Source organism: Patagioenas fasciata, chromosome Z (genome assembly GCF_037038585.1).
Source record: "Patagioenas fasciata isolate bPatFas1 chromosome Z, bPatFas1.hap1, whole genome shotgun sequence".
In the NCBI taxonomy this organism is placed as follows: domain Eukaryota; kingdom Metazoa; phylum Chordata; class Aves; order Columbiformes; family Columbidae; genus Patagioenas; species Patagioenas fasciata.
In genome coordinates this window covers 51,339,945-51,367,639 of record NC_092560.1, presented here as the reverse complement: position 1 = coordinate 51,367,639, position 27,695 = coordinate 51,339,945, and the positions used below count along the sequence as shown (strand labels likewise).

The following is a 27,695-nucleotide window of genomic DNA, read 5'->3' as shown; positions in this document are numbered from 1 at the left end:
ATTGATGTAAACTCAGAAGCTAGTAATATGTACAAATACAGCAGGTACAGCACCAGGAATGAATGTCCATAGGAAAATCATGTGTTACTAAGTACATGTGTCAGAACACTGGAAACGTCTTCATCTGTATGTGGAAGATATTCCTTCAGCATAGTTCCATTACTTGAAATAATTACGTTTAAGAAAAAGAGCAGCGTTGGCATTTGATAGTCATGATGTATATATATAGCAGCATAGTTGGAGAAGCAGGGATGGAAAGATGCTCAGGTTGCCACTGTTACTCCCCTAGAAAAGTGAGATCAGCTGCCTGTAGGTGTGGTATTAATACCATGTACAGGAGTGTCTGTGGAATTCTCAGTGCGTCTATTTTAACATGTAAACTCAACTTAGGACCATTGGGAAGCTTGTGAGGTTTTATCTCTGTTTAGTGTGAATCTTTATTGCTGCAGCTGTACTTATTAGTTTTCTTGTCTTCTATGGGAATGGAGACTAGGTTATTTCCTCCTTATGGCTTCAGAGACTGTTAACTGGGTTTCTCTTTGGCCGCCTTTTCTCTGAAACTTACAACCTCAGTTTGTTCAGTTTCTGCGATGACTTTTATCCCTTTTGCTGTTCTTGTCCGTAGACCTCCAGCTAGTTCACTTTTTTCTCTGGGTTGAAGACCAATGTGATGGTTCATGGGGTTTTTCCCTCTGGCTTTAATTAATGGGTTTATTTTGTATCTAGTTTTCGTGATACTCACTTAGACTTATGCTGTAATTTTAAAACCATCCTTAGTGTGAGTCTCTATTGTCTCTGTATTCATGTTTCCTTGGACTTTTTAGAGTTCAAACATGTTTTGAGATCACTGAAGTATTCAAAATTTAGCAAAAGTTATTGTTGGCGTTTCTTTTTCATCCTTTGCATTTTTTCTCTTAATTTGTGCTGCTTTCTTCTGTGGAAATAGTAACATCTTTAATATTTTATTTTAATCCTTTCATACTTACTCCTTTCCACCAATTCTGTGAACTATTTTTTAAAAATTCTGTTGTCTTTGTTTGGAAAATTTGTTGGAGAGCCTGTGCTAGTATTTAGCAACCTACAAATGGTTAGAAAACAAAATTCCAAGCCCTCTGATCCTTCATATGCCTCCACTTTATTCTTTTCCTCCAGTTATTACATAGAGACCCACAGAGAAAAGAGTAGATCTTGCTTTCCCATGCAGACTTCAGAGAAAGTAACACCTCTTCTTACATGGGTGTATTTTCCGAACAATCTCTTTTTCTATTAAAGTTCAACATATGTGTCACTTCTATCACTTTAATCACATTTTTATTATTAAATTGCTTAATATGCACTTTACAGTAATTTACAAATCTAAATCATGCCTTAAAGGCAACCAAGCCATGTTCCTTATCAGACCCTTTCAGGTAACACCAACTAAAAACTGTTATAAACTGTTACAGTTGTATTATTTCTGAAAGCAAAAATTAAGCTATATTCTTTCCCTCCCCATCTCTCTGCTCCCCTAATGACAATTAAGAACTCAGTTAAACAATTGCCTTGGCCGGAGTGGAACGTTACAGATTTGCATATCCTTGGTATGCATGTACGAGTGAATCGTGTAAATTCGTAGCTTCATCACAGTTTCACTATAATGGATTCTTTTGAGACTTTTTTTTAAGGATTGAGATTCATGGTTTCAAAGTCCTAAGTGTAACAAATCTCCAGGAAGCTTTTGATAACTGCTGTTGTATGAATACATGTGACATAAAAAAAGCAAATGACTTGCTTAGTTGATTGTCTTCATGGCTATTGACACAGAACAATTTTGTACTTGAAATTCTTTACTTGGTTCACTTCTTTAATGAGAAGATGTTTGTGAAATAACATGCAGAACAAAGTAATTCTGAAGGCTGCTAAGTTTGGTAATACACTGAAGTACAATACCTAAATTAAGAAGTGAGTTGTAATTGTCACTCATTTTGTACCATTCATTTGCAGTATCTTTGAGAAAGGCTGAAGAGGAACACTACTTAAGAATAATATTTTCATATGCAGCAATGCTATCTTTTTTTTCCCCTGACTGATGCAGAGTTGTGAATTCTTTAAAAAGTCAACCTCTGATCTCTAGGAAGAAAAGTACTTCTTTTTTAGAAATTCAGCTTCTCCATCTCCTTTTGAGATTTGGAAGCTTCAAAGAGTCTGCCATCAGCATGTCTGTTCTGACTGCAATGGGATGTAAAATTAAAGTCCCCATTAGTTCTCTGAAGTTAGTCATCCTTTACACTAAGAAAGGCTTCTACAAAAGCAATGTGTAAAGATCTAGGACAATGATGTGGAATAAGATGTAACTTCAAGCAGACCGTAACACTGACCAACAAACACATTCTTCTTTGCCATTTTCCCCTCCCAGTCTGACCTCTTGGCTGAACTGGTATGCCCGTTACCATGCCCAGCCTTGCCATTGTCTTTGACATGTCTCTGATATTGGCCCACAGTCATGTTCAAGCATTTGCAGGTAAGATTTCCAAGATCCTGCATACGGATGAATGAATGTAATGAACATCAACGTCCTGCACACCGGTGAGATGGGATACGATTAAAGGAGGAGCTGCTTTCACTGAATTGTTTCTGGGTCCATGTTATTATAACTAGTGAGCAAACTAATTTGCAGACATGTTTCATAAACAAAGCTTTATTGTGAGCCATGCATCTCAGCTATCTTGTCTACAGCTGCTGCTGCCCCTAGGACAAACATTCCCCCTCATTCTGCCTCTGTGCAGCCAAAACTACATATTTTGATGATGGGCATGTTGTATTATGCCATGTTGGAAGTCACAAATGTTGTGAAAACTGTGTAGTACTGCATATCACAAGATAGCAAGAGAAGCAAGGAGGCCACCTATCGAACTGTGGGCAGCCGTTGTGTGAAATTGTTCTGTCATAATAATCAGCTGTTCCTTCAATAGCTTTGACTAGCTTATTCTGGTATTAAAATGAACAAAAATCATCCCAAAGGGTAAAGAATACACAGAATAGCGGTTACAAACCTGGTGAGGCTTACCCAATTCCTCTATCAGCTTTTAGCAATTTGGAGGACTTGGAATCAGAGATGTCTTGAGAAGAAGATGCTTATCTACATCCCAGTACGCTGATCTAGTGTGTGGCCTGAAATTTCTGTCCAGTTATTTTAAACAAGGCAGTCTGGACTGGCAAGTGACCTGGTACTGAATTTTTTACTCCATTCTTGTTTTAGAGGGGAAAATTAGGCAGGGGTAAAAAGCAAAAATACATTTTCCTGGGTAGCAAAGGACTGAGTAGGGAGCTGCTGCTGTGGCTCTGAGGAGAATTTAAAAGCTGGCATATGTCCTTTAATATTTCATGAGTTGTCATGAATGCAAACATCAACCTTAATGAAATTGTTTCCTGTATTTTTAATAAGCCATACTATTTGTCTCAAATCACTCTTGTACTTAAACTATGGAATAAAATATTGGTATTTAAAAAAATAAATATTAACATAGTTTAAATATGTTTTTATAGTAGACTTAGATGCACTTACTCTGAGAAGTTAAGCTCTGTGAATATTAAATCTAATTCTTAGCCTTTTTAATTCATGCTGGAGTAAGCTTAAGTCAAAGCTTGTGTGGAAGAACAGTTGTATGGATCAGGTTTCGGAAGACCTGAGCAGGTAACAGCTGTATTTCAGCAATATAGTGAAATGACTAGTTTTTCACAAGTATTTCCTATAAGTTTCCTTTAAAAACATCTGACTCTTGTAGAGAAGATTCTGCCCTTTAGCAATATTTCAGAAGTAGCGTGTGATTAAATACACTGTATAACAGTGTTTACCCAAAGCAAGCACATGTGAAGCATATTCTTGTTAAGTGGCTGTGAAAAGTAACATTGTACGTATGTACTTGCCTATTGAATGCTATATCAATATGTTCAGTTTAACACATTAATTTTTACTTACCAGATACAAATTCAGTCTTTTACTGAGGCTTTTAATTCCTTTCACAAATCTAATTAATTTCTGCTGAGGGATGTATACAAAAACTGTTTTGGGGGACAAATTCTTAACAGTGGTGGTATGTGAACAGAAAAAGTATAATTGTACTACATGTCAGCAACAAGCTAACAGGAAGCAAAACCTTAAAACCCAGCAAATACAAAATCTGCAATGCTGTTAACATGATGCGCATGTATAGAAATACATTAAAAATATTTTTGAACTTGTTTATACACACTCTATCCCTTTAATAAGGCTACTAAAGTGGACTGTCAGTCTGAACCATAGCCTGGAAGGGTTGCACAGCATATATTTCCGAGAACCTCTTCTATGAAAGGATAGAGTACTAAATAGCTGTCTGCATGTGGTCCATGTCAGTGCAGGCTTGACTCTATGGACAGCAAACTCTTTCACGACAGCAGCAATTTCTACTAGTTTGTAAAGCATTAGGAGTTTGAATAGCAGTGTGTGCATAATCAAATACTAGGTTAAATTTATGGGACTTGCATTTTGTACCACCCCGTCCCCCACTTTACTTTTGCATATAAGCTGTTGTAAACTCAAATGACTGGAATTCTTGGAAGAATATGCATTGAAAACCATTTTTTTAACTAAATTGTATTTTGAAGAATAAGACTTTAAATGTAGTGTTCATATTCCTAACGTGTTCTTTTAGGCACAACTTTAAACTGGATATTAATTTTTGGTCCTTGAAATCACCTTGGCTATTACTTCTGGTCTTTTACCGAATTTTCATCCTTACTGTGATGACGGTATTTGTATTTTTTTACATTTGTACTAAACTATTTGTACACATGGTCTTTAAATTAATTTTTTTTGGGAAAAATAGGAAGTCTTCAAGTTAGAAATTAGTAATTCAAAAATGTGTGACATATGGAGCCCCCATAAACCAAATGGGTGTAAATTTAGCCGTGAATTAAGTTGTAACATAAAATTTGTGTATGTGTACGAAAGATCAGAATCATCTTTCTGACACTTGTGTTATCCCTAAAAAAGCAAAATATGAACTTGTAGTGCTTGGTTTTGGATCAGTTTTAAGATTTTTTTTTTTTAATCATTTAAGAGGTATTAATAGTTTGAAAGCTCTGCTATCCTAAAATTAGGATACTTTGCTCTCTGAGGAGTTGGGTTCTTGAGACAAACATCTGGAAATAATGGCTGATTTTCTAAATTAAAACCTTGAGTCTTAGCCTTTAGTGAGATCCCCTTCTGTCTTTGATTTTGTGTAGCAGGATATTTGGTTAAACTAAAGTGGTACCAAATTACCATAAGGTAAGTAAGATTTAAAAAAATAGTAGGCAGATAAGTTTCCAGATACTTGTATTTGCCACAGACTTACCTTGCAGATTTCCCATCTCTGTTTGCACTTCTTTTACTGCTCTTTTCAGAAGGAAAGTTCATTACTCTTTTTTTAGAAAATAATGTTGACCAGTAATGAACCAGGTGGCATTAAATTAGTCTGTACTGTTTGCTTGGGGGGCAAGGATTGTCAAGTATTAGAATACTAGCTATGGGCCTATTGGTACGCTGAATTCAATTTCTTTTTCTTTTCAGATGTTTCCCATATAGTCCTATATAAATTATAAGCTCAGGATCTCAATGTCTTAGACACTTCAATTCTGCCTGAACCTAACAATGATGAAACTGTGTTTTCACGTATGTCCCCAGAGAGTGATAACGGAATGCACAGATTTGAATTACACCTTATATGTGTCAACTCAAAAATGTTATTAACCATTTCTTTCTTCCCTAATATTTTTTTAAAATTGTTTTCCTTGTTAAGAAAGATTCTTTCTTGATTTTTGGAGTAGTGGTACAGGTGCTCAACTCCTGGGGCTTAAAAACTGTGAGGTCACGGTGGCATTAACAATTCCTCTGTATGCACTTACGTATCTACATCCTGCCTTTGTCTGTGTCCAGGAATATGTGCTCACAATTATTGTTTCATGATGGGTAGCATGAAAAACCCACTTTGTGTGTTGACTATTGTTAACCTCATTCTGATACACCTGTCTTCTCTGATAAGCAATACTGGCTTCCCTTTCCACTTCAGAGCACAAATAATCACATGCTCTTTTAACTACATACTGCTCTTCTCCTAACACATCAGTTACTCTTTATAACCCCTGAAGTACTTTGCAGAATTAATTTGTTATTCTTTGTTATATGCTTCAGACAAACAGTCCCTGCTTTGTATTTCTTCCTGATTTCTGATTGAGGTGATTCTGAAGACTGCACGGTGATAGTGCTGAAAATGATTCAAGACAAGTAATGCAGTCTTTGTTACAAGGCCACCGCTATCTCAAATTCTTCCTTACCTGCCTACTTGACTAGGTGATTTTTGAGGCTTCCAACACTACTTAAACACATGGGTTTTGTAAACTTACTCAGGGTGGTTTTGTAGTCATTACCACATAAAAGAATGAATGCTATCAGTAACTGCTAATCTAAAAGTATGTAAATCCTCTCAATTTTAGGTCAGTCTGCTCCTCTAGCAAATACAAGAGCGTCTTGCAAAACACCTTATCAGAAACTACAGGGACTACTGACCTCGCAGCTTTAGACATGTTGAAGTACATACAATTAGTTGAATCTTGTTTTAACACATAACTCAGGATGGTTGGATGAAGTGTCCTTTAGCTGAACATTGCTCATTATATGCTGAAATATTTATGTAATCAGTATGCAAATGTGTAAGCAATTGGCACTTTAGGACTGCCCTGAGTATTTATAAAATTTTGTATGTAATGGCTGTTACTTTTCTTGCTGGCATGCTGGATTTATTCCAGCATCCAGACTTGTGCAATTCTGTAATAATGTTTTGTCTCTGCGTGCTAAATTTGACTCATTTGTAGGCACACTGGCTAAAGAGCCATGGTTTTGGGATGACCGTGTCCAGCAAAACGTCCAGGAATTTCCATGTACATTAAGTGAACATTTAATAAACACTAGTTATTCCTCTGATCTGTTGCTAAATATAGAGGCAAACAGGAAGGAAGAAGAGACTGTACAAGTTTTGGAACTGTAACTGTAGAAGTAATAATGAAAAAAAAAGTATAATAAAATTTTCAAAAATGTCCCCTAGATTTGGACCATGAATTACTGATGTTCTTTATATAGAGAAAATTCAAAATGGGGTGATCATTATATTTTTGTGCTTAGTGTTTGAAGAAATTTTGTAAGGATATATGTATTAAATTTCGGTAAATAATTCAAAGCATCTTTAGTTGAAATAGACGTTAGAGACTTAATTATTAAAGCATTGGAAAATATTCCTGATATATTGCTTCATCAAGCTTTCACGAATTACTTTTGTGGATTGTTTTCTCCTCCCTCATTAGGAGCTGAGGGGGAACCAACAACTTTTCTTGAAGCGTTGGAAAGAGAAATTGGTAGCTGAGTGGTGGACTTTTTTTGAAACTAAATTAATAGTTGAAGAACAGAAGTTGGAGTTAGTAACTTGGAATATAGGGAAGTACATATTTGTCATAAAAACCTTTAATTATTATTGTCATTTTATGTGTCTCTGCATTGAAGGTATCCTGAATTAGCAACTGTGTGCAGAAATCCCGATACTATAATTTTGTATCCTGGAGCTGATGCAACAAATTTGGAAGAATTTGCTGTGAGGTCTTCTGGTCCAACTGTTATGATCATCATTGATGGAACATGGAGTCAGGCTAAAGATATATTTTACAAAAATTCTCTCTTTCGGCTTCCCAAGCAGGTGAGTTGTAATACGTAAATTAAAAATTTCAAGTGTGTTTAATAGATGCTTGCCTTTTTGTTAAAAAGAAAATAATGGAAATATTTTTTTCCTCGTCAACTGTAACCAGCTGACAAGATAAGGAAAACTTGAATAATTAAAAAACCCAATCTGTTAGATTGTCAGAAATATTGTAAGTATTGAGGCATTTCACTTTGTCACTTGAAATTTGTTTGTATTTGTTTTGAGTTAATACATCTAACTTCATAGTGGATTGGTGTTTAACACTAGTTTGCGGTTTCTTGTTTATTTTGCTTTTTTGAAACTTCTAGGAGCTGCAAACTTTCAGTGTGAATTCACAGATATGCAAGTATTCTGAAGTATTTGTTTCTATCAGCTAGCTCAGTTTTGGTTTCCAAAATCACGTATAGGAGCAGTTTTGCTACAGATTGAAGTGGGGAAGACTTGATCTCTTGGGTTCTTGTAGATAGCATGATGACTGTAAGATATTTCAACCCATATATTGTTAAAATAATGTGTCATGAATAAAAATATTGCCTACTGGGTGGTATAGACAAGGATTTTGTGTCTGTTTCTTAAGTATTTCCACGAGATTAGGATTATTTGTCCAGGAGTAATCTATTGACAAAGCTGCCATTTTTATTCAAGGGCATGATTGAAAGTGTTTTGCAGATAATATATTAATACTGACGGTTTTACTAATGGAAAATATTATCTTCATTGTTAGATCACCTTTTAATTGGTTAAGAGATGACTCCCTTCAGGAGGGGAAAAGTAGTGGCAACTTGCAAACTTCAAAAACCCAAAGCATTATGACAATGGTGTTAGAATAATTTAAATGGAATACTGTTAGTCAATATGCTGCTAATTCAAAGAAATAGCTTCTCTAATTCTAAATATAAGTAATTTGCTTTAGGAACTGACATCTGTTCTATATAAAATCTGGGAATTGCTTTTAGGCTCTTACTGTAGTGTAGCAAATAGATTATATTGGTGTAAGTAAAATGGAAAAGTAGATTCTAGGTTTTACTCCAATTACTTTGGCCTTCAGAGGAAGATGGTGAAACAGGTGGAATTTACAGCTAGGAACTTACGGGATTCATTTCAATGTATTTCAGTTTAACTGCAACTTTAAGAATGGATTTTACAGAATTTATTCCACTGCAATCAATTTCAAATTTTGCAGAACATCTGTCATACACTGAGGCACCTAACCACAGATACATGACTTGTCTTTAAGTGAGAGTGTTTCCCTTCATAATCTCTTTAGTTGGGCCCTGCTGAATTTGACAGCAAAAGTAAAAAATCCAAATGCTGTAAACTGGCTATTCTCAAATGTAGAGGGTATTCCTGAGTAAGAAAAAGTAAAAGAAAACACTTTTTCCTAGTCTGTTCACTTGGAGTAAGGGGTACAGAAAAGAAGTGGAGCCAGCACTATGCCCTTGTGGCCAGCAAGGCCAATGGCATCCTGGGTATATTAGAAGGGGGTGGTTAGTAGGTCCAGAGAGGTTCTCCTTCCCCTCTACTCTGCGCTGGTGAGGCCACATCTGGAATATTGTGTCCAGTTCTGGGCCCCTCAGTTCAAGAAGGACAGGAAACTGCTGGAGAGAGTCCAGTGTAGAGCCACGAAGATGATGAAGGGAGTGGAACATCTCCCTTATGAGGAAAAGCTGAGGGAGCTGGGGCTCTTTAGCTTGGAGAAAAGGAGACTGAGGGGTGACCTTATTAATATTTATAAATATGTAAAGGGTTAGTGTCACAAGGATGGAACCAGGCTCTTCTCAGTGACAACCAATAGTAAGACAAGGGGTAATGGGTACAAACTGGAACACAGGAGGTTCCACTTAAATATGAGAAGAAACTTCTTCACGGTGAGGGTGACAGAGCACTGGAACAGGCTGCCCAGTGGGGTTGTGGAGTCTCCTTCTCTGGAGACATTCAAAACCCACCTGGACACATTCCTGTGTAACCTCATCTAGGTGTTCCTGTTCTGGCAGGGGGGTTGGACTCGATGATCTTTTGAGGTCCATTCCAATCCCTAACATTCTGTGAAAAATAGGTCATTCTTCTTGTCCGTTCCTTTTACAACTTCCAAAAATAGTTTTAGCTTTGTTTGCCAAAGCCACTAATTATTCCTGTTCTTTTGAAGCATACTTTTTTTTTCCCCTAGGAGAGATAGATTCATATCTCCAAAGACAAGATCCAATGTTTACAGTTGAACTCCAGCCCACTGTTCCACAACAGACCTTTTCTAATATTTTAAACTGCGTTTAGTGCCCCTTTCCTGAAAATAACTTGGGGGAGGTAACTTGTTCTAGATAACCCCTTCGTTTTTGCTTCCCTTCTCATGTGTAACTGCTGTGACAGAACTTCCTCTCAGTAGTTACGTGTACAAAACGTAATCTCTGCAAAACCTGGATCAAGCAGAAGTGTACTGCATATAGTCTAAAGGTGTTTTTTTTCAGTCATTTAAAAACCAAATTATTTACTTCTGTTGTGTGTAATTCAACTTTGAAGGGCTGAAACTTGCCAATTGTTTCCATGAAACTTGCCAAGTTTCATGCCAGCTGAAACTTGATAATTGTTTTCGTTTTTTTTTTCTGCTGAAAGATTGTCTTCAGTAGTGGATTTGATTTATTGGAGGAGCAGTAATTGGAGCATATTCCAGGGGATTACTGCTTTGTGGTACTTAAGTGCTGTCTCTTGTCTGCCTGTAGTCATTGTTTTTGGCAGATCAGGTCACTAGGAGGGCTATGAGAGAGGACTGTGTGTAGATAATCCATTTTGTTTTCTGTCTCTCTTTGAGGTAGCATTGTCTTCTATTTCTCTTTCATTATGATAGTGAGAGTAGGCGTTGGACTTTTACTTGTTTAATTTAGATTACTTCTGTTCCCTAATTTTTCTAAGCTGCTTTCATTGAGGAGCATGACTACAAGAAACAATCTTGGTTTTAAAATTCTGTTCATAAATGTTTAAAAATTTACTATTCAAGAATATGGCTCTAGTAGAACCAATTTCTTATTCTGTATTGTAAGCTATCGGTTTGATTTTTCCCCAATCAGTTATTAACATGTAAGATAAATTTAGGTTCTAAATGACTTGTTGATAGTATTTCTTTGTTTAGAAAAAGGCTAATATTTTGCATATGATTTTTGATCTATTGTACCTGGATTTTGTCATCATGCTTGTCTTGTTTCACTTTATTCCTCTTAACACTTATTTCTCACTGCTTCATTCTTGCATATTATTGTGGAGAAGATAAATCAGGAGCTAACCAACTAATGAAACATGCTTAGTTACAATACATAACTCTTGAGAATAATCAAGCGAATTAATTAACATGGGGTGAAGTCCTATTTCCATATGTGAGAGATATTGGAAATTAAGTGTTTTCCAGATACCTTCCTTAAATAGCTTTATAGTGGATTTTATTCCCTGTGTTATAGTTTAATTTTGTCTGTAAACCATACTTGTATTTAAATTAGTGTAAAGAAGATAGCCTGTCATGCATAAACCAGCAGAATCCACTGAGCATTAAAAAAACCAAAACAGAGATAGCCAAGCCAGTTTTGTCTAAGAGTTGAAAAAGTTCTTTAAGTTCAAAGCAACACCATTCAAAAAAGCAAAATGTAATATATTCATAATGTAAATTCAGGGACATAAAAATACGATGTATTATGCATAGAACTGAAATATTTTTTTCAACCTACAAAGCACAGCATTGGGTAAATAAGGTACAGAAAATGAATGATACTTCAGGGTAAGTTCTTCTCTTACTTAACCTTCCGTATTGCAAATAAATTAATTTGATCACACTGATATAACTAAAACATCACCTGAGGTGCCTGTCAGAAACACCTTACAGGAAGCATATCTATTAAAAAAAAAAAAATGCACCCTGCTGACTTACTAGTCATCCAAATTCTGCCTCACATATTTCTGATTCCAGCAAGTGTCTGAAAGGACAGAAGTGAAGTTTTTAATCTGGCCTGTTTATTATCATTGTGGAAAAAATCAATGTTAAAAATAAATTCCTTAAAATTTTGAAAATCGAAGTGCTTTAAAGTCGTGAATTTTTACATATATATATATATATATATATATATATTTTTTTTTTTTTTTTTTTCCTTCCCCACAAGTACATAGTGTTCTACTAGGCCTTTCAGGTATCTGAGTGATTTGATCTCATGGCAAGCATGTGTTCTTTTCAGACTTTTTCTTATGTTCTATAATTAAAATTTGTTCTCCATGTGGAGAAATTTCCTCAGGCTGGGTTTGTTTTTTTTTTTTTCCTTTCACACGGGAACCCCTGCAAAAGTCTGCTGGACCAGAATCATAGAACAGCTCAGGCTGGAAAGGACCTCAAAAGATTTGGTCCACCCTTTTGTGGGAAAGGGAGCGTGTATGAGATTGTCCTGTCCAGTCACATCTTGAAAACTTCTAGAGATGGGGACTCCACCACAAACCTGAGAACGTTGCAGTGATTGTTCTTACTGTAAATATTTTTCTCATATTGAGATGAAACCTCTCCTAGTGCAACTCATACGTTTTGCCTCTTCTCCATGTGGCTCCTTTTGAAAGAGAGAACCTCTTTTGTCTTTGTAACTGCCCTTTAAGTACTGGAATACTTTGAAGTCTTCCTTGAGCTTTCTCTTCTCCAGGGAGGAAAGACGATAGTCAAATTATGAAGAAGATGCAACCTTCAAGTCTGTAGAGACACTGGTGTTTAATTCAATTTTTAAATGTTCACACTTTGAGTCTTAAAATTATAGCTGCATTACACTTGAGAGTCTTGTTTTCCTGGGTGTGCATATGTCCTTGAGGTAGCTTTGAGGCAATCAGTTTGACCTAGTCTGTCCTATATGTATCTCAGTAGCATCTTAACGCAGCAGTGTGTGTTCACAGCATGTGCTATTCAAGTGTGGTTATGATCCTGGTAAACAGCAACTTAAGCCAGTGGTATTAAGTAGTAACTGGGTTGAACCTAGCTATATAAATGCTCCTATGATTTAAGCATTTACTAAAAGTCAAAGGGATGTGGACTAAATGCATCTGCATTTTGGCATTTTACCTGCCTAAATTTTTTTAGGCCTTGTAGTAGAGCATCAAATGTAATTAGTATCCATGAGACTGTTAAAACATTTCCTTTATTAAAATCATGGCCAGAAAAGTTATGGATCATTTAACATACAAATGATTATTTTAAAATTCTGAAATCCTGCCTAATGCAAAATGGAACTGAAAAAGTCTTTGAGGCGGTAAAATGAGTAAAACCAATGTAATGAAAGTAAAGTAAGATACTATGTCAAGAAACTCTTGCAAAAGTGGGCAGTAGTATTGACTATCCTGCAGGAAGCATTTTTCACTTGAGATAGTACCACTAAATGGTGGTAGAAATGAGCTTTGGTATACAAAACTGAAATATTAAACATTTGCTGGGTATTCTCATCATCTCCACTGCAGCTGGTATTTATACTTGTCCCTACACATCTGTCTGGATCCATATTTTCTGAAATAATGCTAGAACATAGAAGTATTTCTTTGTTAAAGACTATAAATTGCTTTTTAAGGGTGGAGTAATGTTAATGGTAAAATGGCAGGCAGAGAGAGACTGTTAGTGTTCTACATGCTTAGGACTAGTATTCTGAAAAAGTCCAATTCAAATTAATATTCCCTGTAAGCTTTTTATTTGGTTCTGTGATTTTGATTAAAGTGTGTTTTCCCCAAAACTTACATAATTTCATGAGAACTACTGATATTTAATAAGTTACGGCATAAAAATTCAATAAAAACAGTTTAGTACTTTAGATTTGCTTTACTATTACTTTGTATTTCAGTAAGATGTTAAGATGTGTATGTGAACTACAGGAAATGAAAAAAACATTTGGTGTTTACTAACAAATGTAGCCTTACTGTAGGAGCTTATTACACCAGAAAGACTAGGTATGAATCACATCTACAAGTGATTTTGCAGAAACTTAATTTGCTCATAACAGTCTTCTGGATTTTAAAATATTTTGTTTTGTGCAGAACTTTACAGATGTAGAAGCAAAGGTAAGTGTGGTGATTTTAATCTGGAATGCCCTGTATATGACCATGGATAAAAACATGCAAGTGCATGATAGCCCTGAAAGCTCAGGGATCAGTCTTCCAGGCACTAGTTGTTAACAGGCTGCCGTGTACCTTCACTCCCTTGTGCGCCTATACTGCAGGTTTAAGACTTTGCAAAAGTGAACTGTTGGATATGTTTTCCCACTGGGGTGAATCACAGAATTCCTTTCTGAGAAATTTCTGAGGCTTTGGGTTATGAAGCAAATGATCATCTCTAAGGTCGTAGTGAAAAGTATGAGCAGACAGCAGGAATATAAAAAACATTCATAGCAGGTTTGCTTCTTTGTGCGTACTTGAATTCTGCATTGCATGGTTCACAGCCTTAAACAGTTGCAGTTACAACCGGTCTGAATTATCACTCTGTATTTTTTATCTGATCTTTTTTTAAAGGAGAAGCATATTCTTCTGTCCCTTACGTTCTTTTATGGGAATTCCATTGCAACTCCTAATTTAAAGTGTTTAAATTCTTAGTGTAACTGAAAAATACAGTGACTCTTGGAGCGTTAAGTGTATTGAAAGTATGATTTTTAAACTGTGATGGGTAGTTAGTTTGTTACTAAATATACCAAAGCTAAAGTCAATATTTTGTTTGATTTTTTATTTTATATGCTACTTGAAACTTGCTATTATTCAAATAATGTGGAGCTGTTTTCATGACATTGAAGTTCTCAAACACTACTTCTGCCTCCAGCAGAGTAGACAGATACAAAGAAGGCATTCAGTAACTGCCTTCTCTGTATCTTCTGTCACCAGGGCACCCATCTCATTCATCAGTGGGCCTACATTGCCTCTGGTGTAAATAGTTGAAATTAGCAATCACGTGGTAAAAGATTATACTGAAGCTGTCTTCAGTCTTACAGATTAAATTTTGTTCACTCTGTGACTGTTGGGTGTTTCATCTTTCTCATTGAGCTAGACACTTTGGCCAATGCTGTAGGGTTTTTCTGGATTTTTCCAATTTATACATATTTTCCTATTTTCCTACATTATAGTTCATATTTAAATACTCTGTGAATGGTTCTTCATTTGAATAAGGAGTTTTTGTTCTGTGTTTTGAAACTTCGGGTTAATAATGGAGCTTTGCAAGATGAAAATGAGTAGAACATAATTGTATTTGGAATTTAAGGAGGCAGATTTTTGTTCCAGGAAGAGAATGAAATAGATACAACAATATCTAAAGAAGGAGGTATGAAAGGAAAAGAAGTTACGATTCCAACAGACAATATCTATAAATGAAAAAGAAACTCTTATAACTAAAATTTTTCAGCAAATGGTGATTTGAGCTTTTAATCAGTATTCTGTAGCTAGAGAATAACTATTTTAGTGATTAAAGGATTAGCAATTCTTAATTGCAAGATAAGCAACAAAGACAATACATTGTAGGCGTGAGAAGATACTATTTTATTGTGTTCCTTCACAGCTTCACTGATTTTGTGCAATACAAATTGCTATACTGAATTATTTTAAAGATACTGTAGGATATTTTAATACACTTTGTTGTTTTAAATTAGTATTAAAATATAAAGATCTTCAATAAAAAGCTCTTCAAATCAACAGCTCAGCTGAGCTTTTTTCTTTGAAGAGAACCTTTGAAGAAATTTCAGTTGAGCTATTCCAGAAAGTCCTAGGGGAAATATATTTATGGATATAACAAATTTAACTTTAAAGAATATATTTACATTTATGTCCTGATCTGGAATCATTGTTACTGTCTGGAATTTTTATAAATGACAAAGCAAGAGCTTGGAAAAACTTAATAGCAGAAACTTATGAGACGTATGGTTTAGGTGACTTTTATAGTTTTTTAATATAATTACATTGATTATGTCTTGTACTCCATGAGTGACACCCTTTAGATAACTGTGTTGTCTCAGGAAGTTTTGGTTAGCCGCAACTGAGGAAGAGGCCACAACCATTAGAGTATGCGCTGCAGACTTTCTTGCAACAGCTGTTGTGGTTTGCGAAGGTAATGCAGAAAAAGCATTGCATTAACTTGGAGCAGGGGATGCAATTAGTTCAGAGGGAGGAATTAGCTGGTTTGCACAGCAGGCTGCTGTGCAGCACCATTAGGCTGGTGGTACATTGTACAAAGCAATCACAGAGCACTGTGGGTGAAGCTGCTTCTGTTTATGAGGAGATAAACATAGCGTAGTGGGAACAGATGGCTAAAAGAACATTTGACCTTCTACTACTTCAGTGCCAAAAGAGGTTGAAAAAATTAACTAGTGACAAGCACACATGTAAAAATGTAGGCAAAATATCCCAAGTACTTATTATCTTATCAGAAGTAAGTAATAAGTGAATCAGTTTTATTTGTGCTGTAGATGCAAGCATGTGCTATCCAATACCTGAATGCGCTACTTCTGTCACTCGATACCTTTTTTTCCTTTTTCAAACAGCTAATGAACATGTCCTTTGGGTAATTATGCTTAGGCTGTATAGTTGCAGAAAGAAAAAATCATCCATCCCTTAGAAATGCTCAACTTCGAAAGTGCTACACAGTTGATTTTGCAAATTGGGGTGAGGGAGGAATTCGTATACTGGTATTCCAGTATCAAAAAATAATTTAAACTGGATGTTCAGTTGTGTATGAAAACTGTGAGTGTTTCCCTGTAAGATGACATCAATCTAACCAACTGTCAAGAGAAATAAGATTCCAGACAGTCAGGAATGAGGCATGAAGTGTAATTCACTTGTAATTATTTTGCTTTTTCTTCCTGTGTTGTTATGCATAATATTTACACCTAGTAATGTGTAATACCTTGATATTTTGTAGCTATAAAATAATTTCTGAACATTTCAGAAGAGCGCAGTGTATTTTCAGTAAGTTAAAATATTCTAGGTGTAAGTTTACCATTTGTACAGGTTGTGTAAATTTTTCTTCTAGCTTATGAAATTCACTGTAAGCCTGAATGGTGTGTCAGCTCATGCATGAGTGGTTGTGGTTTGAGGCTGGGGGTTGCTTCATATTCACTTCCACTCTCTAGTTCTTTGTTTCTGCACTCTTCTGCTAGTTATTGACAATAATAATGCCAACGAATCATCCTGTCTATTTATACATTCATCACAGCATTGCTGTTTTTCAAATATTCAACAACTCATTTTATTTTTCCATCGTGCTTTCACAATTTCTGACACATCTCTTCTGTGTTCCTTGTACTTCTTTTGTTATATGAAAATTGATATAATCAGCTAAAATCTAGTTTCTCCCAGCAGATTTTTAACTCTTGAAGTTTACCATTCAGCTCAGCTTGCACTGTATGCTTAAATCTGCTTGACTAGCAGTGAGCGTTTGTGGGCATGTTTGTTCTGACCCAAGCACTAGGCATCAGGTGAGCTGATTTTTTGATATCCAAGTTAAGTCTGCCCACAGACTTGCTTGTGCTTTTAAAAACTGAGAGGTAGCTTTGAGATCAGGGAATCATCAGTAAATCTGGCTTATTTTAAACAGTATTTTAACAGTTGAAAATGATTTGTGTATTTGTTCTTCCGCAAGAGAAGTGAGAATACCAAATGCCACCTTGAGAATATACAGCAGAAGTAGCCAGAAATTACATGAATATTTGTGTACAGGGGTTTTGGCAAACACTGTCTACAGTAATTTTAATTACTATTTAGAGACTTCAGAGGCTAGAGTTTTTGATCAGCGTTGAGAGCATCTGCAGTAACCCTTGGAGAAGAACAAACTTTAATAGCCAGAATTTATTTCCACTGACACAAAACAGGCTCTATATGAGCATTTTTAATGAGGACCAATGCAATTTAAAATCCTAATTATAATTTCATTTATCTATATACTTGTCAATATTTGGCACACAAATAAAATACCTGTGTCAGAAGAGGTGCTAATCTCCTGTGTGCTAGGCATCATGATGTCAATATAAGGACGTGCACCCCCTGCTAAGGAAGCAAAGTCATTCCAACTGATGCTTTAAACTTCTAGGACACTTCTGATGGAAGGGAAGTTATTGAAAGAAGCATAAAATATGCCAGAATTATCTTTCAGGCACAAAATTTATGTTCAGCTCTATAATTGGCAGTTTTCTGAGGACAATCATTCCTCATTGCTGTCTCACCCAGTCAAGAGTGAAGACTTGGAGGGTGTAGGCATCAGGAAGTCTGAACATCTCCACAGTCCAAGATTATCACAGTGTGTGATTATTCCTCTAGTACTGGCTGTGTTTTTGCTTATCCTTCAACACATCCAGGGAGACTGCAGTAATGCAGATAATAAAGAATAGAATTAAAAATCCATGCATAAATATGCAGTATTGGGTTAGCCCAATGCAGCTATTTAAAAGATATCACATATCACACAATGTTACTGGAGCTCTTTATCCACCTGCTCCATGACTGTTTCAGAAGCAATCTGACTGAAGTAGTGTGCAAAGGTAACTTTGGCAAATGCCCTCACCAAACACCCTCTGTGTCATAGGAACAAAAAGTGCCTCCTGCAGAAAATATTAAACAAGGTAGCAGTAACTTGACTGCTTTCATAACGATTGTAATTTTATTTTACAGTTTGTAGAGGTCATCTGTGGAGCCCCCAATGAATCCATGCTGTTCAGCATATTCTGAAGTAATACAAAGGAAGGTTGACTAGTTGATAAAATTTGGTCGTGGTGGTAATTTAGAGTGGTAATGGGAAGGACCATCTGTGAAGAGTTGTAGAAAGAGTATGAAGCTCAGTAAGTGGACATTAACGTAGCACAAACACATTAACAATACAAAATCCCCGAAAACTCCTAACTGATCAATTCCCTCATTGGGAATGAAATGTTGGGATCATAATAACAAGTTTGAAGAAAAACCCCAGTTCAGTGGTGAAAAGCATTGAAAAAATAAGTTTAATATTACATGCACATCTCCTTGCTTGCATGCATGTGGTCTCTTTCAGACCCACAGCTGTCCTATTTAAAAAACAAAAGAAGACAACAACAACAAAATCACAAATACCTAGAAGAGGTTCAAAGAAAGTGAATAAGTAAGCAAAATATGGGATGGGTTGCATATAAGAAACAGCAAAGTGGGCTATTCTTTAACTGGAAAGACAACTGGTCCGGCATGATAAAGATTTACAAATACATGAGTGACACACAGAGGGTAAACATGGACCAGTTGTTGGCCATCCTTGCCAATAGGTTAACTAAAAGCCATCAAGGAAATAAGTGATGAGATCATATGGAAAAATGGTAGTTCTTCACACATATATCAAAGCAGTGGAATTCTTCACAGTTGGAATTTGTATATTTTTGAAGTTCAGAAAGTAACTGGACAAAATAATGGAAAAAAACTCCATCAAGAATTCAATTATTGTTAAATGCCAGAGTTTCATTTCCATCCTTCGATATCCCCAAGTTGTTGTAGGCTAAAAAAAACATTCAGAGGAAATATTTCTATGTGTATTTTATTATAGGCTTCTGCTTCTTATGTTAATTTTTTAACTCTTAGGGATAGATGTAAACCCATACTTGGTAAATTAAATATTCTGTTGCCCTGTCCCTCCTTCAAAAGAGGAAGTAGAAAAAAAATGCACTGAAAAGATCAAATAATGTGGAGCACAGTAACCCAGGAGGAAATGACACCGAGGCCCTGAAACTCAGTGGGGCCTCAGGTGGGTGGTGACAGTGTAAATAAGAAGTAGCAACTGATGGTGAATATAACCCAAACCTCGGGAATTGTTTGGGAGAGACAAAAAGCCATTTTTCTACGAGCCTACAGTTGCATCATTTTACTAATGCTAATACACCTGCTGTTGGCTCGTTCACTGTTAATAATACTTGTTAAAATTGACAGTCTGTTTTCTTGTTTTTGTTTATTTCAGATATTCTCTGAACAGCAACACTCACCTCTTCAGATTTACTAATTTACTTGCAGCTTCTGTCTTGCTTCTTTCTGCTTTATTGTTGTCTTTCTATATGTTGGTTTAAGCTACTTCTGAGAAGACAGAAAACAGACAATGTTTTGCTCTTTTTTTGTTTTCCATCTATACCTCTTACTTCTGCCTTTTCTTAATCGTGATTTTTTTTCTTTTTTTTGACTACTGGACTATTTAACTTAACAAGTCACTTCTGTAATTTCCTGGATTCTTTTATTGGATCACATTCCTCCTCTTAAGTTTAGATTTCCAATACAGTGCAAGCTATGATTCACCAGCTCTGCCCATATCACTTTATTTTTAGAATAACTATTTCTTTTATTAAAATCCTTTATCTTCAGCATATGAGAAAGCTGAAGCAAACTTTTTTGACCTTGCCACCTGGAAGTTTGTAAGGCCAATATTTTTTATAGAAACTTTTGGTTTTTTTCAGATTTTGTCATGGAAGTTCCTGCTATTGATAAAGACACTTTGCAACCATTCTGGAAGAGTGGTCATTTTGTAGGATTAGTTCTAAATCGAAGGGACAACTAGATGCGATATATTTTTTAAAGTAAAATTTATTCATATGACAAATTAGTTACATTTATTTAAAGTTGAGTTTACTTAGTGTTTTACTGTGCAAATAAAGAATAGCAGAGTTTTGTCCTTAGTTTTCAGATTTCCTTCCAGTCTTTCTCATGCCACTGAGCAATTACTAGATATTAATGTAAGAAACAGCTCAATAGTCCAAGTAGTGGTTTTCTTGCTGTCCTTGAGCCTCAGCACTTGAGCGTTTGGTAGTAATTCTTGCGTTTATTTAATAATATATTCTCATTTAAAGGCAGAACCCAAGTATCTAACTTCATTTGTTTTAGACGTTTTGCACTTTACATACACACAAGACAACATTTCAAATTCAGGACCAGTTTTAGAATTGTTAAATTGTCATGTCCCTATGTGATACTGTTCTGTATGAGATGCTTTTTGCTTTGAAATCTCTTCCATTAATAAAAAAGATTGTTAATTTCAGTAGGTTATTGAGACTTATATTCACTTAAGATACCTGGGATACTTTTTTACTAAAAATTAAAAAAAACTCAACACCTTGTAAGTCTGGTTCAGAAATCCTACATTTTATCCCTTAGGAAGTTAATTAGAAATGGGAATCTCAATTAGTTGACATTGTTAAGTAGTAGTAATCAAATGTGATGATAGGTGAACTTCATGCAAGATTCTCAACATGCAGTCTTTTGTAGACTTACTTCCATGACATGTAACTTAGTTCCTTGTTGAGCTATTGTTTGTTCTTGAGTCCTTTCCAGCAGAGTGGTCTCTTTGTCTTGCTCAGTTCCTACTTACTCTTCCTGTTTTTCAGCCTTGGCAACTAGCTTGAGGTTTTCTATGATGTGTACAGAAATTTCTCGTGCAAATCATGATATATATATCTATATCTATATATATGTATTTTTGGAGGTATGAGGCATGAATGCAGCGGCACCTCCTTCCACTGAGGTCTGCACTGCTGTTCCCTGCTATCAAATCCCTGGCAATTACTGCACAATACACAAGTTTTGTGTCTTCATCTTTATGCTGGGACCTCACCTTGTGAGGATTTTCAGACAGACTCAGAAATGTGCAGGGCGCAGTGCAAGGGTGAGCCTCTGTCCGGTTGGCAAAGTGGGAAGGTGCCTTCCTGATTTCTCTGGACTGCTACAGGCAAACAGTGTGCGAATGACTGAGGAGACGTGTAATAGATGGCAAGCTGTGGGGCATAAGGTTTTCCCTTTGAGATAGGTTATTCCAAATGGCCGGTACTGTGTGCACAAAGCAGTCAGCAGAATTCTCTCTTTTTTAGTTCCATGTGCATATTCTCACTTCTGTACCAGGGAAGATGAGTTCAGGGAGCTCCTGTTGTTGGAGATGCTGTTTTGCTACAGTGGTTTCAACTCATTTAAACAAAACAGAACAAAACCAGAGGTTTTTGTGATGTTTTCCCATAAGTGATGGACTTCTAGCTCAGGCATCCTAGCCAAATTCTTCACAGAGTAATTAAACATTCTCTTAAATTCAATTTCCCCCATTTTTTCCAACTGAATTAAACAGTCTTTGCAACACAGCTTTATAGGCTTGAATGAACTGTTAAATGAACTAGAAAAAAATGTGACCTACTAGTAGGTGAGGTAAATGCTACCATATGCTTTCTTTTTTTAAACCTTGATTTACAGCCCGCTACTCATATTTATATGACGTCTTAGGAATGCTGTGATAAAAGATTCTTTATAATTGCATGTCATAAAGCTATTAAAATAGGTTGGATGTTTCAGGTAAACAAAATGTTTTTGAGCCAAGACCTTCAGGGTGATTTGTTTCTGAACTTGTTTGTGTCTATAATCTGTGAAGTTTCAAGATACTACACAAATACTCTTACTCAGCACTGCATTTATAGAAGGATGATTCCTGCTGAGTTTATTTACTGCCTCCTGTTTGGCCTTTGTGTAGCATTCTCACTCCATGCATAAGATGGCTACAGTCTGCTAAACGTGGTTCAGTTTCCAAACAATAAAATGAGGTTGTTAAGAATGCTTATGGGTAATTTAAAATACCATAGCACTCCAAAACCCTTTCAAAATACTTCACTAGCTTCAATATAAAGGAAAGGTTTACAAAAGCTGTTACTGATGACTGGAAGCTATGATCCTTGACCTCATAAACTGGTTAATTAGAAGAATTACTACCAGTTTATAGTTAATGTGCTTTCTTCTGAAAAGGCCCTAGAATTTTGCAATGTCAGGATTATATGCTATCTTGAACTCCAGTCAATGAAAGAGAATTTTGGCAATGTATTGGGCGGGGAGAACTTTTCCTTATTCTCAGCTTCTGATAAACGTGGCCCGAATTTGTATGTTACAGTTTGGAAGACAGTGTGATGAAATACTTACGAAAAACTTGTGCATTTCTGTTTCTTCCCCATTGTTCACTGGCCATCTTGTAATATGCGTGGGCAGTTGTCAACACAAACTGCTGCCTGAGTTTCCAGAGTTTTGATCATCCACCAAGTCAGTCACATCAGCATCTGCTTTGAGAAGTCTTCACTAATATACCCTCTTGCTCACACCAAAACTTCATGCTGAATGCTAGTGAATAGCACTTAATCAATTGACTTTGTGGTTTCTGTGCTGCCTCTGTGGGGTGAGCATGGGTTCACAGATAGAACCTGAGTAAATGGACAGTGCCCACTTTGATTCTGCAAGGGAAAAAGGAATGGTGATGAATAAGGGGTGCAGGTGGGCAGAAGGCAAATCAGAACCCAAGACAACAAAGGCCATGCAACCATGCAACAATGGTTGCAATGAGGAAAATTGTAGTAATGTAGGTCACAGAAAGTAGTATGCTTTCAACCATGCATCCTCATACTAATGGAAGAAAAATACATAGTTTTCACTGATCTGTTCTGTAAACATTTTTTATTTATATGTGTCTGACACTGGTGATTTTACTAATAATTCTGTAGGAGATCCCAGTTATCTGTACACTGTACAGCTAGGTATGCGAGTTATGATTGTAAACTTTTATTTCTGAGTTATGTTGGTGTTTTTAAATTGTGTAATATTTAATGCAGCAGAGAAACTTTTTTTCATTACGTAAGTAGCTCAGGTCTTCTATATAATGACAGGAAAAATAGCAATAATTGTTAAAATTATTACATATACCAAAATGTTTGGTGTGTTCTGGTTTTAGCTGCTGTTTCATTGGAACAGAAACAATCAAGAAAACATTTTGGACCCTAAAGAACAAAGTGTTTTATGTTAGAAATCGCTGTTTCAGAAGTCTGAGACCAGGGGGAGAGAACTGAGAATAAGCTTGGGTCAAGACTTCCCACAGTGTTGAGATATGATGCCGAGCAATCAACAGGAGTCTGTCCATCTGACATTTGGGTTAATTTGAATGACATTGGTTCACTTTGACGTTTTTCTGGTCATAAGTATGTATTTATTACCTTTAAATAAAGTAACGTTTTCTTTAAGACTGAAATGCCTTGGGTAATTTGCCAGATGTCAGAAGTGTATGCTGTTTTCACTCTTGGGCAGAAACTTTGTTTATAATTTATTTCTTTTCCATTTCTTTTGTAATTATTGTCAAACTCTTTGCTGAATATCTGAAGATCCTGCTGCTAGAACAGTTTAGATTGTTTAGTACCATTGTGCCCATGCTGTAGTTCTCATGGGATATGAACACTTTGTCAAAAGGAAACGAAATATTTTTCATTTTGATTGCGCTTGCTTTCAAATAACTAGGTTAATTGAAGGCATTCTCCTTCTTTTAGTCTTCTTTTTACATGTTCTCTTCTGCCTTTGCCAAGGTTCTTCTCAGGAGCTTCTTCCACATTTTTTTCTTTCCGCAGAAGAGCTTACTACTACTGACATGCAATAAGAAAAAAAAGAAAACAGAGGAAATAAAAGTAATTAGTAGATTCCAAGGACAATGCTACTTTTTGAGACTCAGATGTTTAATTTTCCTTTTCAATTTTGTGATATTTGCTGTAATTAAAGTTAAATGGCAGTGACAATACACGTAATTAAATTTTCTTCCTCGTTGCATGACCCCATTCTCTAGATCTGTACTCTGCTTACTGACTGAATTGCAGCACTTTCCTGTTGTATTAATTATTAAAAGAATAGTGCTACATAAAATATTGATCTGTTGCATGACATTCATTTCTGAAACGCAAGCAGAGCAAGAGAGATATTACTAGAAGTAATTTCTGGATCTTTCTTTCTCTAAATGCAAAAAAAATGCATGGAAATTAACTAGAAATGCATAGTCGTTTTATGAAGTGCCAGAAATGCCCTGTATGACTCACACTTAAATATAACTATTTTTAGGTAACATAATGGCAGCATTAAGTGATGTCATTCCCCAATTATAGGTAAAAACCTGCAGTTTCAGAATGTAAGACCATAACCAGATGGTATTTCAATTATATGTGCAACATATATAGTTCAAATATTACCAGGCCTATCTTTTGCCCTAGCTGTGAGGACTTTCCTTTCCTTACAGTTTCACTGTCTGTTACCTCTTAGTTTTATGTAAGCTCCTTAGGTCAGCCTCAAGCTGCCTTCTTTTACAGGAATTTGAACTCTTACTTTTGGATTAGAGCTACAGCTTGTCTACACTTTATTGTAGTTATCTACATTAACTGAAGACCATACTATTTTGCTTTTTTGAGGGTAGTAAGGACTTCTGGTTTTGTTTGTTTGTCTGTTTTTGTTTTGTTTGTAGTTCTTGTGTTTGTAAATATTCAATAAGAAAGGGGAAGTAGTGAAGGGAACCTTGATTTTCTTTTGTTCCTGTATGTAAGAAAGATTGGCATTATTCTTGTTTGCTTTTTTTTTTCTCCTTACTATTCCCATAGCTTTTTAGAAATAGATCTCACAAAAATACTGGAAGGAAGATGTTCTTATCCTCAGCAACAGAACTTACTGTTTCTCATTTCTCTCCTGCTTCTTCATCATCCCTTCCCTCAGCCTTCAAAGTGATTTACAGGCACTGCGTAAATATCATCTTACGAAGGTGGCTTGCCTAAAGTTGCACTGTGAGTTAGTGAGCTCAGATTATTTCCTGGCGTCTTGTCTTCCATGAAAGCAGGATTGGTGCATACAAACTTCAGCCTCATTCCAGCACTGGAGGCTGATACTTCTCTGTCGCTGTCAGCAGCCTGGTGTTGACACCTTAGAAAGTGCCATTTTAGATAACTTCAACTGATGGAGATTTTCATTAATTTGAAAGTTCATGTTACTTATCTAGTAAGTTACTTTCTGCAGAGCAGAAATACTGAAGAGATTAACTTTTTCTTTTTTGTATGTACTTACTGTTCTCATCTTATTTATTAAATGTGGACCAGAATATCCTGTTTTCTTATTGGAAAAAAAGGGTTCTCATGTAGGCATATGTTTATTTTCCAAACTTATTGTTTATTTTCCATGGCTGGTGTAAGTGATAACAAACATCACGGGAAATGCTTTGAAACATTATGAGTTTGTGATTTTACCCGTTCCATATTGTATGTAACCTTAAGATTCAAAATATGCAGAGGGCATAAGCAACTTTTGGATATAACTTTCAAAAATATTGTTTACTTTGGTGATACTTCTGAACTATTATAGTTTGGAGGTGTTTCTGCTACCTTATTTGACAATCTAAAGAGGAGACAATTTTATTTGACTTTGCAAAATGTAACAAGTGCTAAACTGTTGAATTCTCTTAGCATCTCTGAGAAGACACTCAAAATCTGAGTTCTTATGAAAACTCTTAATGATAGATTCCTGGTAAAAACACTTCAGAAATTATTGCATAGGCAGAAGAAGGGCCTGTTGTAAATAGTTTTATATAAAAAAAAGAAATTATAAGGGGGCCACTGCAAACTATTCCGTGTTTTTGTGTAAATCTTAGTGCATAAAGAGAGAAATATGTAGCCTAATGAATTATTAGGCACTTGTTGGAATTTCTGAAAATGGCATATGTGTTACTAAGTATTTTGAATTACCAGGTTCTCCTGAAAGGAAAAAAAATGTTATTTGGAAGCTGGATTTTACCTTAATTTCATACAGAGTAATATGTAAAGATTATCAGTGTAGACATGTAGATTAGGTTACAGATATATATGGAAAAGTGAGGTATCTATTTTGCTTGCTGTTTTTTAACTTTATTAGGTATTTAGCTTCCACTTCTCTCAACTATTTAATTAAGAGGATTTTCATGTTTGTGTATCAAATACTCCAGTCTCTACACAAACTAAATTAAAAAGTGGGAATCTTGCTGTGTGAGAAACTTATCTTCTGCAGATAAATGATGCTATAGGAAATGAATTTTTTACAGTATTTTTTTCGGCACTGGTTCACTTACCACAATTTTTTACACATAGTGATTGAAATATTATCTTTTCTTAAGTTTAGTGATTGTAATATTATCTTTCATGATCATAAGACATTTGTGCTTTTTCTGATTTACTTTTAAAGGCCATATTTCCTTTGTTATTGCTTCCTTGCACATCTCTTGGGAAAGAATCTCTATTGAATAATTTTGATTGGAGTACTCTAAAAGTTTGGCAGGGCTAGAGGAAGTCCATATACTTGTTTTGTTTTTGTTGTTGTTGTTTGTTTTTGTGTGTTTTGTTGTTTTTGTTTGGTTTGTCTTGTCTTTTTTTTTTTTCCCCCCCCTTCCCCAAAAATTTTCTGTGGGATGTGATTTAAGAATCTTTATCTATGAATTGCACATTCCTTTTGCAGTTTAATTTCTTATCCCATCAGTCAACTATGTCTAAAAATGAAAGTGTGGAACACAGTAAAGAAATACACTCTGATTTATTCTCATTGAAAAGATATTTTAAAAGAAAGGTCAGAATATTGTGAAACTCTAAAAAACATGCTTTTAACCAGAATGTACTTATGGCATTCTCCAGGATTTCTTTCTATATATCAAATTATGGGATGTTTATTTTCTTTGAAACTTGTTTATATAGTATCAGGAAAGAGATATAATGAAATACAGAGGTGCTGTTTTTAAAAGAGGTGTTATTTGACATAGTCATGGAACAAAGAGGCATCATGTAGGCTTGTATTCAGCTGATGAGGTCATTCAGTGACTAGCTCTTACGATTTCTTCCGGAGCATTTGTTTTTAGTGTGTAATACCCTACAGCATTAAAATCTTGTTCTTAAATTGAAGCAAAGAAAGGGCATTCTTGAAAGTGCATAGAAGTTTAATGTATTTTCATACATTAATGACATATTTGACGAAAGAAATTCTGAGCACTGCTCTCATACAGGTGATTTTATAAGCGTGTAGGAAGGCTTCTGGTTTTGATCTGTGGAAGGGCTGATCTGAATTGCAACTTTGAATTTAGGTTCTTCTGAACAGACTTTCAAGGAGCATAAGTAGGTAGAGGCTACACACAGCCACGTTGTGCTGTTCAGCACAAGCAAT

At 35.6% G+C, this 27,695-nt stretch overlaps 1 protein-coding gene across 4 annotated transcripts in view; it reads left to right on the top strand.

The window, feature by feature from the left end:
• The window catches only part of DTWD2 (DTW domain containing 2), an 81,986-nt gene that overhangs the window by 41,426 nt on the left and 12,865 nt on the right, over window positions 1–27,695 (top strand). For all 4 annotated transcript variants that reach the window (XR_011736332.1, XR_011736330.1, XR_011736331.1 and 1 more), the window contains exon 4: window positions 7,553–7,742. Coding sequence is in view for 1 of the 4 variants with exons in the window: in XM_065861530.2 (XP_065717602.1) it covers window positions 7,553–7,742 (190 nt within the window). In the remaining 3 variants the exon portion in view is untranslated. The remainder of the gene's footprint in view (window positions 1–7,552; window positions 7,743–27,695) is intronic.